The sequence below is a fragment of the Salmo salar genome, chromosome 16 (assembly GCF_965601325.2).
Source record: "Salmo salar chromosome 16, fSalSal1, whole genome shotgun sequence".
NCBI lineage: Eukaryota > Metazoa > Chordata > Actinopteri > Salmoniformes > Salmonidae > Salmo > Salmo salar.
The window spans coordinates 7460030-7477904 of NC_138306.1; the positions used below are offsets into that span (position 1 = coordinate 7460030).

The 17875-nt window shown below is 40.8% G+C and overlaps 1 protein-coding gene across 1 annotated transcript; it reads right to left on the reverse strand.

The window, feature by feature from the left end:
- Positions 1 to 7037: 7037 nt before the first annotated feature.
- Positions 7038 to 9746, reverse strand: LOC106573154 (carbohydrate sulfotransferase 1). The gene is made up of 2 exons (XM_014147866.3): positions 9598 to 9746; positions 7038 to 8457 (listed from the first exon to the last, which is right to left on the reverse strand). The coding sequence occupies exon 2, from the start codon at positions 8422 to 8424 to the stop codon at positions 7132 to 7134; it is 1293 nt and encodes a 430-aa protein (XP_014003341.1). The 5' UTR covers positions 8425 to 8457; positions 9598 to 9746; the 3' UTR covers positions 7038 to 7131.
- Positions 9747 to 17875: the final 8129 nt, after the last annotated feature.

Consider the following 17875-nt stretch of genomic DNA (forward strand, 5'->3'; position numbering starts at 1 on the left):
ATTCTAAGAAGAAAAAATAAAAACAAACTAACACCCTACCGTTGCCTTTCTTGCACTAACACTTGCACTTGTCATTTTTTACTAGCGCTGACTGCTTTATTGAGGAAAAGTTGTACTTATGACTGTGATATGTAGTTGTCTTACCTATCTACCTTAAGATGAATGCACTAACTGTAAGTGGCTCTGAATAAGAGCATCTGCTAAATGACTCAAATGTAAATGTATTTGTAACTAGTATGCTAGTATGGATATTGGAACATTACCTCTGTCTGTTGTATTGCACACAACATATCAGTAAATAACCAGCATAAATATATCTGAACTCGCGCCATACAGTATATTGTCTTGATAGAATGATAGAGTGACCACAGGGCTGTGGATCGCTGCCTCAGCACACTTGTTTATTGATGAAAAAGCAATACATGTTGGAGTGGTCTGATAATGTGTGTTCATTTCACAGTAGAAGTGGTCTTTCGAATTGAGGCACTGTGCACAGACATAATCTGTTCCCAGACCAACAACCTTGTTAACAGTTTCTTTGAGGAGTAAAGAACTCAACTATATGAATGACACCCCCTTAATATTTCTGAGAATATTCAGGTTCAGAATATTCAGGTTGGGAAAGGTCAGTTCCCTGCCTGTCCTTATCACTGTCACTGTTTTATGCAAAGCAATAACAAAGGCCTTCCTCACGTTATTGTGACAGCAAAATTATATATTTCTGTAGATTTTTTTTTTTACTTAAAATATCTATTCTATTTCTATTCTATTCCTTCCAGAGACCATAACACCCACTAGCCTGACAATGTTGTGAAGACAGCAGCTAGTTTAATTCGTAGTGCTTCCTGAGACTAATCAGCAACAGCAGCTGTCTCCTATTGCCTGCCTGCTCCACAACGCCAATAGATGACCTGGAAGTCTAATTGAACAATTCCAACACCTCGCTGACATTTGGTCAATCCAGGAAAACTCCAGTCTCTGTCCTTAATGGCACACTATTCCCTACATAGCACACTACTTTTGACCAGAACCCTATGGGCCAGGCCTGGAATTTTGTGATTTTAGGGGCAAGGCCATTGGCCTTCAAGAGGTGCCCAATCTGCCGTGCCCATCGAATCAGATGGCTTATTCATCACAAAACCATTTGATGTTGGCAATTATTTTAATGATTATTTAATTGGCAAAGTGGGCAAACTTAGGCAGGAAATGCCCATGACAAACAGTGAGCAATTATATTCATCTATAAAAAAATTATAATAATGAAAGAAAAGCAGTGCAAGTTTGAATTTTGAAAAGTTAGTGAAAAATGATTGTTAACGATCAATAATGACAAACCTGGCATTGACGACTTAGATGGAAAGCTACTGAGGATGGTGGCTGACTCTATAGCCACACCTATCTGTCATATTTTTAATCTGAGCCTAGAGGAAAGTCTTTGTCCTCAGACCTGGAGGGAAGCCAAAGTAATTCCGTTACCCAAGAGTGGTAAAGCGGCCTTTACTGGTTCTAACAGACCTATCAGCTTGCTGCCAGCTCTTAGCAAACTGTTGGAAAAAATTGTGTTTGACCAAATACAATGCTATTTCTCTATAAACAAATTAACAACAGACTTTCAGCATGCTTATAGAGAAGGGCACTCAACATGTACCGCACTGACACAAATGACTGATGATTGGTTGAAATAAATTGAAAATAAGAAAATTGTGGGAGCTGTACTGTTAGATTTCAGTGCAGCCTTTGATATTATTGACCATAACCTGTTGTTGAAACTTAAGTGCTATAGCTTTTCAACCTCTGCCATATTGTGGATTCAGAGCTATCTATCTAATAGAACTCAAAGGGTTTTCTTTAATGGAAGCTTCTCTAATGTCAAGCATGTGAAGTGTGGAGTACCGCAGGGTAGCTCTCTAGGCCCTCTACTCTTTTCTATTTTTATCCATGACCTGCCACTTGCATTAAACAACGCATGTGTGTCCATGTATGTTGATGATTCAACCATATACGCATCAGCAACCACAGCTAATGAAGTCACTGAAACCCTTAACAAAGAGTTGCAGTCTGTTTTGGAATGGGTGGCCAGTAATAAACTGGTCCTGAACATCTCTAAAACTAAGAGCATTGTATTTGGTACAAATTATTCCTTAAGTGCTAGACCTCAGCTGAATCTGGTAATGAATGGTGTGGATGTTGAACAAGTTGAGGAGACTAAATTACTTGGCGTTACCTTAGATTGTAAACTGTCATGGTCAAAACATATAGATTCAATGATTGCAAAGATGGGGAAAGGTCTAGCCGTAATAAAGAGATGCTCTGCTTTTTTGACACCACACTCAAAAAAGCAAGTTCTGCGGGCTCTAGTTTTTGTCTAATCTTGATTATTGCCCAGTCGTGTGGTCCAGTGCTGCAAGGAAAGACCTAGTTGATCTGCAGCTGGCCCAGAACAGAGCGGAATGTTTTGCTCTTAATTGTAATCAAAGGGCTGATATAAATAATATGCATGCCAGTCTCTCTTGGCTAAGAGTTGAGGAGAGACTGACTGCATCACTTCTTCTTTTTATAAGAAACATTCATGTGTTGAAAATCCCAAAATGTTTGCATAGTCAACTTACACACAGCTCTGACACACACACACACACACACATATCCCACCAGACACACACTTATGCCACCAGGGGTATTTTCATAGTCCCCAAATCCAGAACAAATTCAAAAAAATGTACAGTATTATATAGAGCCCAGATTGCATGGAACTTCCTTCCATTTCATATTGCTCAAATAAACAGCAAACCTGGTTTCAAAAAACAGATAAAGCAACACCTCACGGCACAACGCCGTTCCCCTATTTGACCTAGATAGTTTGTGTGTATGCATTGATATTGTAGGCTACGTGTGCCTTTTAAAAAATGTATGTAGTTCTGTTCTTGTCTAATGATGTTCTGTATTATGTCATTCTGTATTATGTTTCATGTTTTGTGTGGACCCCAGGAAGAGTAGCTGCTGCTTTTGCAACAGTTAATGGGGATCCTAATAAAATACCAAATAACCAATCTGCCTGGGCACCAATGTCATCTGCTAGGGAACCAAGGCCAATTCAAATACATTAAATAGCCAATTACATTTATTTAAAACCCGAAAAACAGTAGCTATTCTGTTAAGAAAAACACATGTATATGTAAATATCCATAAATGTACATGAGTGTAGGTGATAGCCTATGCGTATTGGCTACTGCATGTCATGTTCAGACCGATGCTGACATGAGGGAGGCGACTGGAAATGTAGCCAAACTTTAATGAGACTTTTAATTACATATATATATATATATATAGTCTAAACGCCAGTCATTTTTGACAAATATAACGTAGGATCGTTATTAATATCTAAAGGCTTGATTCTGTCGACATACTTGTGTCACTGTTCATTCCAACGGGAGAGAAAGACCAGTGTCTGTCACGCACTGCAACATCGACCACCTTGCAATCTGAGCGGAAGCAGTCAACATTTTGAAACTAACCATAAACGTCTTTTTTGTTATCTTACCATGTTCCGAACATAGAAATGTTAAGGGAATATTTTATAAACACTTGCCATTGAAACCAGTATTTCTCTCACGTTCTCAAGTTTCTTCTCCAGCAGCGAAAGACACAATCCCATACTTGTTGGTGCGTCTTTTGATCTTCCCTCTTTCTACATTTCTGAAGGATATTTTCATCTCTGTCATATGAAACCGCTTGTATTTCCGGTGCGCTTTTGAGAATGGTGTTTTCCCGCTATGTCGAGGTTGTATTCATTTGGGATCTATCGCATCCCAGAGTATGTTTGTAATATTTATTTCCTGCACAGAAGGACACGCTGACCAATAGAATAGGTCAACATTTGTACTTTGGGGGATAGTAGATTGACATAGGCTAGTGCCCTTGCTGTTCGTTAGGCCTACTCATCTTGTTGGCTGAAGAAAGTACATGTGGACAGTTCTTCTAACATCTTCAATATGCGCCTTGGAATTCGATCAGGAGGATGCACGCCGTTGCATCCCCGATGTGTCTGTCTCAACTGTAGCCTACTTTGGAGCTGAGAGAGCCATGTAAGCAATGTTCCCTCTAATTATTTAGCGAAAGACACAATCCTCATATTAACAACCCATGCTTGTTGATGCGTCTTTTGATCATCCCTCTTTCTAAATTTCTGAAGGATTTTTTCATCTCTGTCATATGAACCCGCTTGCATTTCATGTGCACTTTTGAGAATGTTGTTTTTCGCTAATTACATTTTCCCCCAATTGCATTTTGGAACATTCGTGTTCATTGCCTTCTGCCCTGTGCGCATTGCTGCGTTTATAATGTGAAGAAATTGCCTAATAGTTTGTCAACATTTTAAGATAAACATTCTGATCTGTTGCATCAGCCTCATTGCTTTACTTTTTGTTACGTCAAGGTTGTATTAATTTGGGATATAGACATTTGGGAAGCAGAAGAAGCCTGAAGGAGGAGAGATTACAAACTCAGTTTAAAGAGAGAGGACCTTGTGCATTTCAGGTAAAATAACAACCCAATGTTTATATCCCAGGACAAATGATCTAGCAACAGGAAGCTAGCTAGCTGTTGCCATAAATGCTTTTCGACCTGTCCCCAAATTAATATAGTTGTTTCAGAGTTCGTTTTAATATTTCAACCCGCATGTCCCCGTGTGCGAAGGTGCATGCGGACGCACGCGCACAAACGGTCTGGTCAGCATGTGTACCCACTTTAACTTACAGTTTTAACAGTGGCCAAGTAGGCTACTGTGGCTATTTGATCATTATGTGGGCCTACTAGAGTGGCCTACCAGTAAAAAAAAACAATGGTGAAAATGCATCCCATAACATGTTAATAGCTGTTTTATCATTCAGCCTACAGTAGCAGCCAATGTATGGTGTTCAATGAAGGCCTACAATCCATGAGAGTTAAAAAAATAAAAAATAATGCAGGGCTTGACATCAACATGTTTATCCACTTGTGCTTCAGACATGGTGACTGAAAATGTTGTAATGTTGTTTGATGCAAGAAAACACTTTACAAAAAAACATCCAGTATTATTACCATACCATTATTACAGAGAATCAGACAAATTATGCCAACTTCTGCCTGTTGGCTACATAGCTTATTCAAACCTGTCTCAAAATACAACACTGCCCCTTTAAGACAAAAAAAAGCTCTGTTCCTGACTAGCTTTTCAAAGATGTTTAGAAATGTACTCATCTTGTGCTCTTGTAGAAAGCAATCACTCCCCTATTGCTGACTACTACAAATGATCTATAACTGGGCTTATAACTCACTAACAAGCAAAAGATATGAACAAAAGTTGCACAAGTGGCTAAATACAGCTCTCACTTTGATCTCAAATCATCTACTCACGACCGCTCATGCTGTAAACACAGTCCAGTTCATTGTAAATGGCACAGAATCGTACTCCGATGCATTCTGCCTACAACAAAATCTCTAGTTCATTTTGTTGTTGTTATGTTGCATTGAAAGTGGCTAATATTGTGTTGATTCGATCACACTTGCCCCAGTAAAGGGAAAATGCAAGATGATATCTACTGCTCAGAATTTTTTTTAACATGACTTAAAAAAACGTACGCCTATGCAACATTAATCAATTAAAAACAGACCTGTAGCAATTAGGTTCGTGCAGTAAGCTATAGATAGGCCCATTACATTATCACAGCATATTAGGTTTGCTTGAATTGCCCTGCCAATGCATTGTTGTTCAGGACATTTTTTAAATTATATTTAAATTATATTATATTTATATGATCACACCCGTAATAGATCCGTTGTTGTATTACTTGTGAGGCACAGCTGAGTGAGCTATAATCTTCTTTTTATTTTAATTTTACTGGGCTGATGGTGCCTGCATCTGATGGTCAGTCTCAGCAAAGGGAGAGAGCAGCAGACTGAGGGTCCGCCTCTCAACATCCATCCGCTCTCCCTTTCCTCCACTGACACTGACCAAAAAGGGACACCGTCTTCCAGCTGATGGCGAAAACTCGAGACGCACACGCATTATTTCTACCTCGTGGACAAATTCATGTTGTTACTCCTATGAACAGAGAAAGTGAAATATTCCTTGATATTAAAAAATACTCAACAATAATAACAACGCAAGCCTAGCGATACCCTTTCCTACTCATTCATTACTGCTGCAGTGCTTGTTGTAGTGCTGAGTGAAAGTAGGAAAAAGCACATTTTATGGCTTATAAAAGTGTTGAATAAAAAGTGTTGACAGAGCTGAGTAAGAACATAAACATGAACTCACTCATAAAAACAGCAGCTCTTTGCTGTATTGGTTGACAGTCTCTCTCTAGTCATGGTTTTAAACGTTTTCAAATATCACAGTATCAACGTTGCTATAGCTTTCTTTTACGCCTGCTACGGTACTGCAGACACGGTAATCTGAACCATCCGATTAGCCAGCGGTAGGCCTATAGTGCACTTGATTTGCTCTGGTCAAAAGTAGTGTACTATATAGGGAATAGGATGCCATGTGGGATGCATTCATTGTCAAATCATTGGTGTCCTGCACTTTGGTGATCTTTGTTTATTGTGTGTTGACAACCCTCAGTTAAACTATAATAACATGGTTAAAGGGCCACTCCCTAATTCTTACCCTAACCCTCAATAAAACGTAAACAACACAATTAAGGTTGACCTCAACATTCACATTTTTATTGCATGGTTGTTATCATATGCCTACACACACATCAGCATTTATCAGTAAGGTATGATTAGGTACATTCCCTAACTTTGTTGTAAGGTAGGTCCAGTTTACTTGATGTACAAATATCAACATTCGCTTTTGTCAATGCAACAGCCAGCATTCAGGGATCTTAAGTAGGATGGTGCTTTACTCTAAGTTTGTTCATGTCAATTAACCTAACATTACTTACTGTCTGTTTGATATCGCTAAAACATTGATACTGATATCTCCAAAGAGCATTCCTAAATGATGTTTCTTGTGCTCTTCTGAATGTCTTGACTTGAATCTTACCACAGGAGTCTTCAAGGTTTCTGAGGTTTAGTGCAAATCTGAGAAGAAATTAAGGCAACAATATAAATATATCAAAAATAGTTGTCGTGATAGACCTTGCTTTACTACAAAAAGGGTAAAAAAGTTTTGTCCTCGATGAGAGTCAGAGACAGATTTTTCAGCTCCTCAGGGGAACTGACAGTCTTATAACCAAGCTCCTGTAGAACTTGCTGACACACAGTCTGTGTGTAATCAACCATGTCATAAGACAATTTGAGCCTCCAGCTTTCCGCATTGGCAGCTGAGTCCCGAACAGTGCCGTATTTATGCTTGGCGGACAGATCGTTGCTTCCCCTGGTGTTGTTCTGGATCCAGTCGCCTACGTTCTTATCCATGATCAGACCCAGGTATTCATAGATCTCCTTGGTCTTCTGGAGAGGGTTCCTGGCCAGGTCCTCATACCTGACCAACATGTACCTCCCTTTGAGCCAGGGGGGCCTTCTGAGGCCCGTGGTCACAGAGCCCAGGAAGTCCTCACAGACCATGGTGAGCTGGGTGAGGTCCAGGTTGTAGGGCCTCCTCCCAGTGGCCCTCCAGATCCTCCAGAGTCTATAGGTGTCCCTGAAGGTCTCGATGCGAGAGGCCAGAATCCCTCGGGGGTCCCTGACCAGCTGGATCACCTTGAGGTTGAGCCTAGGGTCCTCCACCAGAGCCCTGAGGTCACTCACCTCCGGTATCCTCACCGTCTTGATGGCCACATGGTGCCGCTCACGGCAGGCGTCCGACGCCAGCGTCATGTTGAGACCACCACACCTCCTGACACACTCTCCTTCATCAGTGTTCAACTCTCCAGGACTAAAGGCGTCGCAGACGGGCAGGGAGCACAGAGCCTTGCTTGCTCCCCTCCGGAACAGCTTATCTGTGCTGTGATTGGCCGGCTGGGGTTTGATGTAGCTCTCCAGGAAGTAAAGGTCACAGTCGTAGAGACTCCGGAGTAAGTCCCTGCTGGCCCCCAGCATCACCCTAGTGTCGCCTGCCGTCCTGCTGTGGGACAGGCGGGGGAGCAAGGTGGTCTGGACATGGTAGAGGGGCTCAAACAGATAAAACACATCCTGGTGCTGGTTGAACAGCTGACCCACGAAGGAGCTGCCGCTGCGGGTCGTGGCCAGAATGAGAACGTGGCTCTTCCTGGAGACGTTGGAGGTGAAGTAAAGGAAGTCGTCACAGATCCGCTGGTCAAAGGACGAGTCCACCGCATCCTGCCACAGCATGCCGCAGTTCAGAGGGTTTGAGACTGTCACTGGACACATTTGGAATGGCTTGGCTGTGAACGTCCTGATGGCTGTGTACTGGATCGCTATGGACAGTAAGGCTAGCAGAATCACAGCCTTCCAGGAACATTGCATGGCTGAATTCATTCATTTAGATAGATGATACAGTCTGTTCAAATCCTGGCGGAGCAAACATAAAAAATGATTAGGATAACACTTTTAGAACGATTATCCATGCTGTATAGAATACCCACACATAGACAGAAAGGAGCAACAAAACAGCTTACATTTATGCAGGCTCACTACAACATAAAAAAGTTTGTGTTTTGAATCCCATAGATGTTCTTCCTAGACAGTTACTGTGGTGACCTTACAAAACGAATTATAATTGTTATTTTGTAGAACTATAATAAAGGGGTGACCTTCATATAATACTGTCAAATACATAAATCAAACCCAAGTTGGATGTTTTGTTGTTATTGTTAAGTTCCATAGCCTTTCTGTATTTTAGGCAGCAGGCAACCCCAAATTACAGTTTATGCATTCAGATAGCGTACAACTTCAAAGACTCGAGGATTCCTAGGGTCTAAGATTCCATAATGTAGATTCTAATTTACATAATGGTCATATTTGATGTAGATTCCATCTGAAAGAACTTCGCCATCTTCAGGTCTCGAACGGCAGTAGGCCTAATACAATCATGTGCTATTTATACTGTAAGGTCTTCTAAAGTCGACTACTATCTCTAATCCCTATACTCCACAGATAAGAACGATGGTTTTTATCTTAAAAATGTATTGATCTAAATTACAAATTAACGTAGCTAAGAAGTTGTTCGTCAATACTGGTGGCACACAACCCATAAGTCTAAACGTGTCCAAGATAAACATTTATTTTTACTCTGTAAATGTTTAGTGTTTTATTTTCCCTTAGAATTAAAAGCTATATGCCTATTATGTAGGTGTAGGAATTCAGTGATCTCATGCAGTCTAATGCAAATACACCGTGATAAAAGACTGGCGGCACCTGTGGAAAAGTAATTTCTCGCGCAACGCCAAGTCACAGGATAGATGTGACAGCGAACAATTGACGACAGCGCCGAGATGTGATTTACCGCAGTGCAACAGAATACGCTTTCATTCAAAGATGATTAGCCTACACAAATGGGCTAGACGTCTAGGCATGGCCTCAATAATACTTTTTCTGTTTTTAAATAACCAAATAACGGTCATGTTATTCTTAAGAGCCTACACACAAAACACATTTTAAACATAAATAAAAGAGATCAACCTCAAAGCATCCAATAAACTACTTTCTTACCTCATAAATTCATAGTGGGCGAAGGCAGGTGCTCGTGAAAAACACCATGGAAAAGCAATGCAACGGTTTCAAATGTCGTCACAAAAATCTGGTATTTTAGGACTAAACATTCTTGAAGGGCAGCTGCCCTGTCTTCTTCCCCCGTACATCTGAATAGCACATCGAGAAAAACTGTTCTCACAGATAGAAGAGTCACAATCAGTCAGTGTTAAATATGGAAAATATCATGATAAGAGAAATTAGACGAAGCGCCAGGCAGAATAAGAAAATTAAACTCCAACAGGGTAGAATAGATTAGAGAAGGAAAACCCGCCGCCGTATATTCCAGATTGCCTTGACTAATGTGCGTGTTGTAGCCTAGGCTATGGCTTGGTGGTGTGGCTTTGTGTGAGGTGTGCCAACCAGAGCCCGTTCTGGACCACCCCAAACCTCCCCTACATCTCCCCTCCTACCCACTGCCACTGGCAAAGCACACGACTTGGTCACGAATAATATATATATTTTTTAAATATACAGAATATAGCCTAAATTATGATTTAGACACATACACATGGAGGAGTTGGAGGTCAGCAGATCTGGCTTCAAATGCATACATATTTGTATTTTAAATACTTATTTTATATGTATTTGAGTACTATTTTCAAATACTTTAAGTATTTAGAGTTATATTTAAATAATTTCCTATAAACACTTGGTTATTTGAAAGTATGTTGTACTATATTTGTTAAATACTGAGATTTACAATCAGTATGAAGACAGAGCATATGCAAGGCATTGATTAGGTCTAGTATAAGAGAGAGAGAGAATGCGTGAGAGAGAGAAAGAGAAAGTAAATGATGTCTTTTATAGCAGGGACTGAATATTACATTTTCAATGTCCATTGTCACGCTGGGGATTTTGGGGATGACGCAGCAGTATAAAATGGAGAGAAGAAGAATCCTGTTTCCATCTAAATCGCAAGTCAGCTGGATATTAATGAATATTCTGTTCTTCTAGTTGCCCTTGTGTCTTACAAAATATGAGCATCTGATTATGTACCATACTGCTCTGATATTAGCTCAGCAAACAATGGCCTTTGCTTTAGTGGCAACTGAATGACAATCTCAAGGTATACAGTGCATTCAGAAAGTATTCAGATTTTTTTCCACATTTTGTTAAATTACAGCCTTATTCAAAAATTGATTACATCCTTTTTTCCCCTCATCAATCTACACACAATGCCCCGTAATTACAAAGCAAAAACAGGTTTTCATACATTTTAGCAAATTTATTCTAAGAACCCCCCCCCAGAAATATCACATTTACATAAGTATTCAGACCCTTTACACAGTACTTTGTTGAAGCACCGTTGGCAGCATTTACAGCCTTGAGTCTTCTTGGGTATGACGCTACAAGCTTGGCACACCTGTAGTTGGGGAGTTTCTCCCATTCTTCTCTGCAGATCATCTCAAGCTCTGTCAGGTTGGATGGGGAGCATCGCTGCACAGCTATTTTCAGGTCTCTCCAGAGATGTTTGATCAGGTTCAAGTCCAGGCTTTGGCTGGTATACTCAAGGACATTCAGATACTTGTCCCAAAGCCACTCCTGCGTTGTCTTGGCTGTGTGCTTAGGGTCATGGTCCTGTTGGAAGATAAACCTTCACCCTATTCTGAGGTCCTGAGCGCTCTGGAGCAGGTTTTCATCAATCTCTCTGTACTTTGCTCCATTCCTCTTTGCCTCGATCCTGACTAGTCTCCTAGGCCCTGCTGCTGGAAAACATCCCCACAGCATGATGCTGCCACCACCATGCTTCACCGTAGGGATGGTGCCAGGATTCCTCCAGACGTTACGCTTGGTATTCAGGCCCAAGAGTTCAATCATCAGACCAGATAATCTTGTTTCTCATGATCAGAGTCCTTAAGGTGTCTTTTAGCAAAGTCCAAGCAGGCTGTCATGTGCCTTTTACCGAGGAGTGTCTTCCGTCTGGCCCCTCTACCATAAAGGCCTGATTGGTGGAGTGCTGGAGAGATGGTTGTCCTTCTGGAAGGTTCTCCCATTTCCACAGAGGAACTCTGGAACTCTTTCAGAGTGACCATCGGGTACTTGGTCACCTCCCTGACCAACGCCCTTTTTCCCCGATTGCTCAGTTTGGCCAGGCGGCCAGCTCTAGGTAGAGTCTTGATGCTTCCAAAGTTCTTACATTTAAGAAAGATGGAGGCCACTGTGTTCTTGGGGACCTTCAATGCTGCAGACATTTTTTGCTACCCTTCCCCAGATCTGTGACTCGACACAATCCTGTCTCGGAGTTCTACGGACAATTCCTTCGACCTCCTGTGTAATGGTTTTCTTTTAGAGAAGTAGAGGAGTCAGGCGCAGGACACAGGGATCAATGTAAACAAACGTGTTTACTTGAAAAATCAATAAATCTTCTCATAGGAAAATACATAGTGCGGAGAAACACCTCCAACGACACAAAACAGGAAACATTCACCGACAAGACAAACAGGAAATGCAGAGGTTTAAATAATGAACATAATTAAGGAAAATCAAAAACAGGTGTACACAATAAAGACAAAACCAAACAAACAGTGAAACATCGATCGGTGGCAACTAGTAAGCCGGTGACGTCGACCGCCGAACGCCGCCCGAACAAGGAGAGGGGCCAACTTCGGCGGGAGTCATAACATCCTGGCTTGGTTTTGCCTCTGACGTGCACCGTCAACTGTGAGACCTTATTTAGACAGGTGTGTGCCTTTTCAAATCATGTCCAATCACTTGAATTTACCACAGGTGGACTCCAATCAACTTGTAGAAACATCTCAAGGATGATCAATGGAAACAGGAATGCACCTGAGCTCAAAAACGAGTCTCAAAGAGTCTGAATAATTAAGTAAGTCAGGTATTTCTGTTTTAAATTTTAATATATTTGCAAAAAAATCTAAAAACGTGTGTTCGCTTTGTCATTATGGGGTATTGTGTGTAGATTGATGAGAAAAAAAGACATTTGATCAGTTTTAGAATAAGGCTGTAACATAACAAAATGTGGAAAAAGTGACGGAGTCTGAATACTTTCCGAATGCACTGTATATTTAAGTAATAATGCCAGAGAAGCCGGTGTTTGGTGGATATATTGGCAAGGGTTATTAGGACCGAGACAAAGTCGAGGTCCGGCATACTGTGGCAATATATTCTCCAAACACCGGCTTCGAGGGCATTATCACTTTTATCCAGCGGGTTACCAACATATTCAAATAATGACAGACATATTTTCATTAAAACTTTATTTTGATGAATTTGTTCATACTATTTCATCCTACCGCAAGATATAGTCCCGAACACAAATCTAGCGTGGCTCCCCAAGCTGACTGGTCATTCGTTCTATCAGTTCGTTTGCCAGAGACTCGACCCAGTTGTTCCGTCTTTTTGTTCTGTATCTATGGACTCGACCCAGTCGTTCGTTCTAGATGTTCCATTGCCATACTGGCTGGCAACATTCTTGCTTGCTAGCTAGCCAACTATGGCTAATTTACATTCACGTCAAAAAAATGCAGCCAAAATAACAGCAAATTAGCTGCATTTGCATTTGTTTAAGCTGTTTACTAGTGACATTTATTTGAATACTGTCACGTCCTGGCCAGTATAAAGGTTAATTAGTATTGTAGTTTGGTCAGGACGTGGCAGAGGGTATTTGTTTTATGTGGTTCAGGGTGGTGTGTTTTGTAAAAAGGGTGTTTGATTTAGTAATTCTGGGTTTTGGTTTATGTTAAGTATTTCTATGTGGAGTCTAGTGAGTGTATGTCTATGTTTGATTAATTGGGGTTGGGACTCTCAGTTGAAGGCAGGTGTTGTCTATCTGCCTTTGATTGAGAGTCCCATATAGTAGGGTGTGTTTGTGTTTGCTTTTGTGGGTGATTGTTCTGTGTTTAGCCTAGTGCCTTACCAGACTGTCAGTGAATCGTTCGTTTTCTTGTTTGTTGTTTTGTATTCGTTTTGAAGTGAATAAATGTTCAAAATGAACAATCACATACCTGCTGCGTATTGGTCTACCTTTTCCGACGATGATTTCGTTATATCGTCAGAAGACGAAGAAATCCCTGACAAATACATCCGTAACAATGAGCTAATGAGGCGCTATTTCGCCTGGCATAGAAAATGTTCCCTCTCGTCACGACACTGTTGTTCAGAGGAGCTAGCCAACAACATAGCTAACACAATAACTTCAAAATGAACCTGGAAAAACTGCAAACTAGCTGCAATTTGTTTCATTTGACCTTTTTTCAATTTACTTTTCTTTGTATATATCCCTAAAAATTATGCCAGGTGATTCATGATTTCAATTCGCTGAGAACCATGTGTATGTGACAAATACATTTGATTTGAATTGATTTTGAAATGCTTCCTCTCTGTCTGTCTGTCTCGTCCGACTCCCGACACGTCCATTACTATTGGACAGCTGGAGATCAAATTTGAATATTGAAACAATGTTGCAAATGTTGGAGAGATAGACAGAAAGGTTTATACACATTTCTACCCTCTCAATATTCACTTTCTCACTCAGTCAGAGTGTGTGTGTGTCTACGAGCGTGCGTGTGTGTTAAGGTTTGTCTAATGAAAACAATCTAAGCCTGATCTTTTGATTCCAGGATTGCTGGAAGGACTGTGAAGGGTGCATGTAATAGAGCAGTCTGAAGTGGTAATGTCATCAGCCTGTGAAGGACAAGGGAGGGAAGAGATAAAGGAAAAACTAGCTTTCATGTTTAAGGACAAGGTAGGCATCTCTCCATGAGAGAAATAGAAAGAAAATTTCCCTTTACATGTTTAACTCTCAAACCTTTAGAAGCACTGACTTTAATCTGTGTTGTGTGGGCTTCATAAAGGGAGACCGCACTTCCTGATTTGGACTCGTTTTAGATTTAGTTCATTAAGAAATGCTAGCGGCCATGGCTGAATTCAAATGTGAGATGTTTTCTCCTTCGCGTAGAGTAGGTCAGGCTGTTCATTTTGGACTGCGGCATGTTGACCAACTCCTCTTCAATGGCTGTGCAAAGTTGCTGGATATTGACGGGACCTGGAACAAGCTGTTGTACACGTCAACCCAGAGCATCCCAAACATGCTCAATTGGTGACATGTCTGGTAAGTATGCAGGCCATGGATGAACTGGGACATTTTCAGCTTCCAGGAATTGTGTACAGAACCTTAAGACATGGGGCCGTGCATTATCATGCTGAATCATGAGGTGATGGTGGAGGATGAATGGCACGACAATGGGCCTCAGGATCGCGCCACGGTATCTCTGTGCTTTCAAATTGCCATCAACAAAATGCAATTGTGTTTGTTGTCTGTATTTTTATGCCTACCCATACCATAACCTCACCGTCACCATGGGTCACTCCATGTACAACGTTTACATCAGCAAACCACTCGCCCACACGACGCCATGCACGGAGTCTACGGTTGGACGTACTGCCCAATTATTTAAAACGACGTTGAATGCGGCTTACGGTAGAGAAATTAACATTCAGTTATCTGGCAACAGCTCTGGTGGGTATTCCTTGTCGGCATGCCAATTGCATGCTCCCTCAAAACTTAAGACATCTGTGACATTGTGTTGTGTGACAAAACTGCACATTTTAGAGTGGCCTTACATTTTCCCCAGCCAAAGGTACATCTGTGTAATGATCATGCTGTTTAATCAGCTTCTTGTTATGCCACACATGCCAGGTGGATGGATTATCTTGGCAAAGGAGAAATGCTCACTAACAGGGATGTAAACAAATTTGTGCGCAACATTTTAGAGAAGTAATATTTTTGTGCGTATTGAACATTAACAGATATTTTATTTCAGCTCATGAAACATGGGATCAACACTTTACATGTTGCGTTTAGATTTTTTTTCAGTGTATTTCGCCAATTAGCTTCATCGGCTGGTTTGCGACCGTGGTAAAATTGGTTTGACTTTGGATAGCCTATCTCCGGTGCTAGTTATGGACCGTCAATAAAGTACACAATATAAATGAGACAATACTTTCATGTTGCACAACTTTTAGTGTTCTCATTAAAATGTTTGCAATATTTAAATATGAATTCCTGCAATTTACGTTGGTTTGAGGTTTTTAAGTTATTGACATTTTGAAAAGTTTGGAGCTACACTACCAGTCAAAGGTTTTAGAACACCTGCTCATTCAAGGGGTTTTCTTTATTTTTAATGTTTTCTACATTGTACAATAATAGTGAAGACATTAATAACTATGAAACAACACATATGGAATCATGTAGTAACCAAACAAGTGTTAAACAAATCAAAATATATTTTATATTTGAGATTCTTCAAATAACCACCTTTTGCCTTGATGACAGCTTTGCACACATTTTACATTTTCTCAACCAGCTTCATGAGGTAGTCACTTGGAATGCATTTCAATTAACAGTTGTGCCTTCTTAAAGTTAGTATGTGGAATGTCAGTTGTGTTGTGACAAGGTATTCAGAAGATAGCCCTATTTAGTAAAAGACCAAGTCATAATTATGGAAAGAACAATTCAGAGGCAAAAATAAATGATAGTCCATCATGACTTCAAGACATAAAGGTCAGTTAATGCAGAACATTTCAAGAACTTTGAAAGTTTCTTCAAGTGCAGTCGCAAAAACCATTAAGCGCTATGATGAAACTGGCTCTCATCAGGACCGCCACAGGAATGGAAGACCCAGAGTTACCTCGGCTGCAGAGGATAAGTTCATTAGAGTTACCAGCCTCAGATATTGCGGCCCAAATAAATGCTTCACAGAGTTCAAGTAACAGACACGTCTCAACATCAACTGTTCAGAGGAGACTGTGTGAATCAGGCCTTCATGGTCGAATTGCTGCAAGAAACCACTACTAAAGAACACTAATAATAAGAAGAGACTTGCTTGGGCCATGAAACACGAGCAATGGACATTAGACCTGTGGAAATTTGTCATTTGGTCTGGAGTCCAAAATTGAGATTTTTGGTTCCAACCACCGTGTCTTTGTGAGACGTGGTGTGGGTGAACGGATACTCTCTGCGTGTGTATTTCCCACCGTAAAGCTTGGAGGAGGAGGTGTTATGGTGTGGGGGTACTTTGCTGGTGACACTGTCTGTGATTTATTTTGAATTCCAGGCACACTTAACCAGCATGGCTACCATAGCATTCTGCAGCAATACGCCATCCCATCTGGTGTGGGCTTCGTGGGAATATCATTTGTTTTTCAACAGGACAATGACCCAACACACCTCCAGGCTGTGTAAGGGCTATTTTCCCAAGAAGGAGAGTGATGGAGTGCTGCATCAGATGACCTGGCCTCCACAATCCCCAGACCTCAAGTTGAGATGGTTTGGGATGAGTCGGATAGCAGAGTGAAGGAAAAGCAGCCAACAAGTGCTCAGCATACGTGGGAACTCCTTCAAGACTGTTGGAAAAGCATTCCAGTTGGAAGCTGGTTGAGAGAATGCCAAGAGTGTGCAAAGCTATCATCAAGTCAAAGGGTGGCTATTTGAAGAATCTCAAATATTAAATGTATTTTGATTTGTTTAACACTTTTTTGATGACTACATGATTACATATGTGCTATTTCATAGTTTTGATGTCTTCACAATTATTATACAATGTAGAAAATAGTAAAAATAAAGAAAAACCCTTGAATGAGTAGGTGTTCTAAAACTTTTGACCGGTATTGTACACAACCCTCATTGAATCTTGTTTTAATCCACGTCCTGTTTCGAGGCATCGGCCTAATGGTTCAGTTCTAGGCAATCTTGTATCTGTTCCAGTTCAAGCCAACCCCATGGTATTTTCTTATAGGGGATTACCTGCTAATCATGGCATGTTCGTATTAGAGACTCCGTCTGATCTGAATACCCACAGCTGTAGCCTTGGGCTGATTCATGTAAATGCCAGCAGTTTGATTTCAAAGTTAGAATTTATTGTAACTCTGGCTTCTCAAACCAACGCAGACATTTTGGCTATGACTGAATCTTGGTTAAAGAAGTCTATGCCGGACTCTGATGTGTCTCTGACAGGTTATAATGGTTTTAGATTTGGCAGAGGAGGGGCTGTCTTTTTACACATTTTGTTGTGTTACGAAGTGGGATGCTTTTTAAAAATGTCTCTGTTACAATTTCCCATAATTAGTTTTTCAGGATAAAAATGAAATGGAATTAAGCTAAGCACAGGAAAAATCCTAGAGGTAAACCTGATTCCATCTGCTTGCTTTCCACCAGACACTGGGCGATGAATTCACCTTTCAGCAGGACAATAACCTGAAACACAAGAAGACTGTT

Bases quoted from the DNA above. Each gene is read 5' to 3' on its own strand.
- LOC106573154 (XM_014147866.3), bottom strand. From the start codon at position 8,424: ATGAATTCAGCCATGCAATGTTCCTGGAAGGCTGTGATTCTGCTAGCC.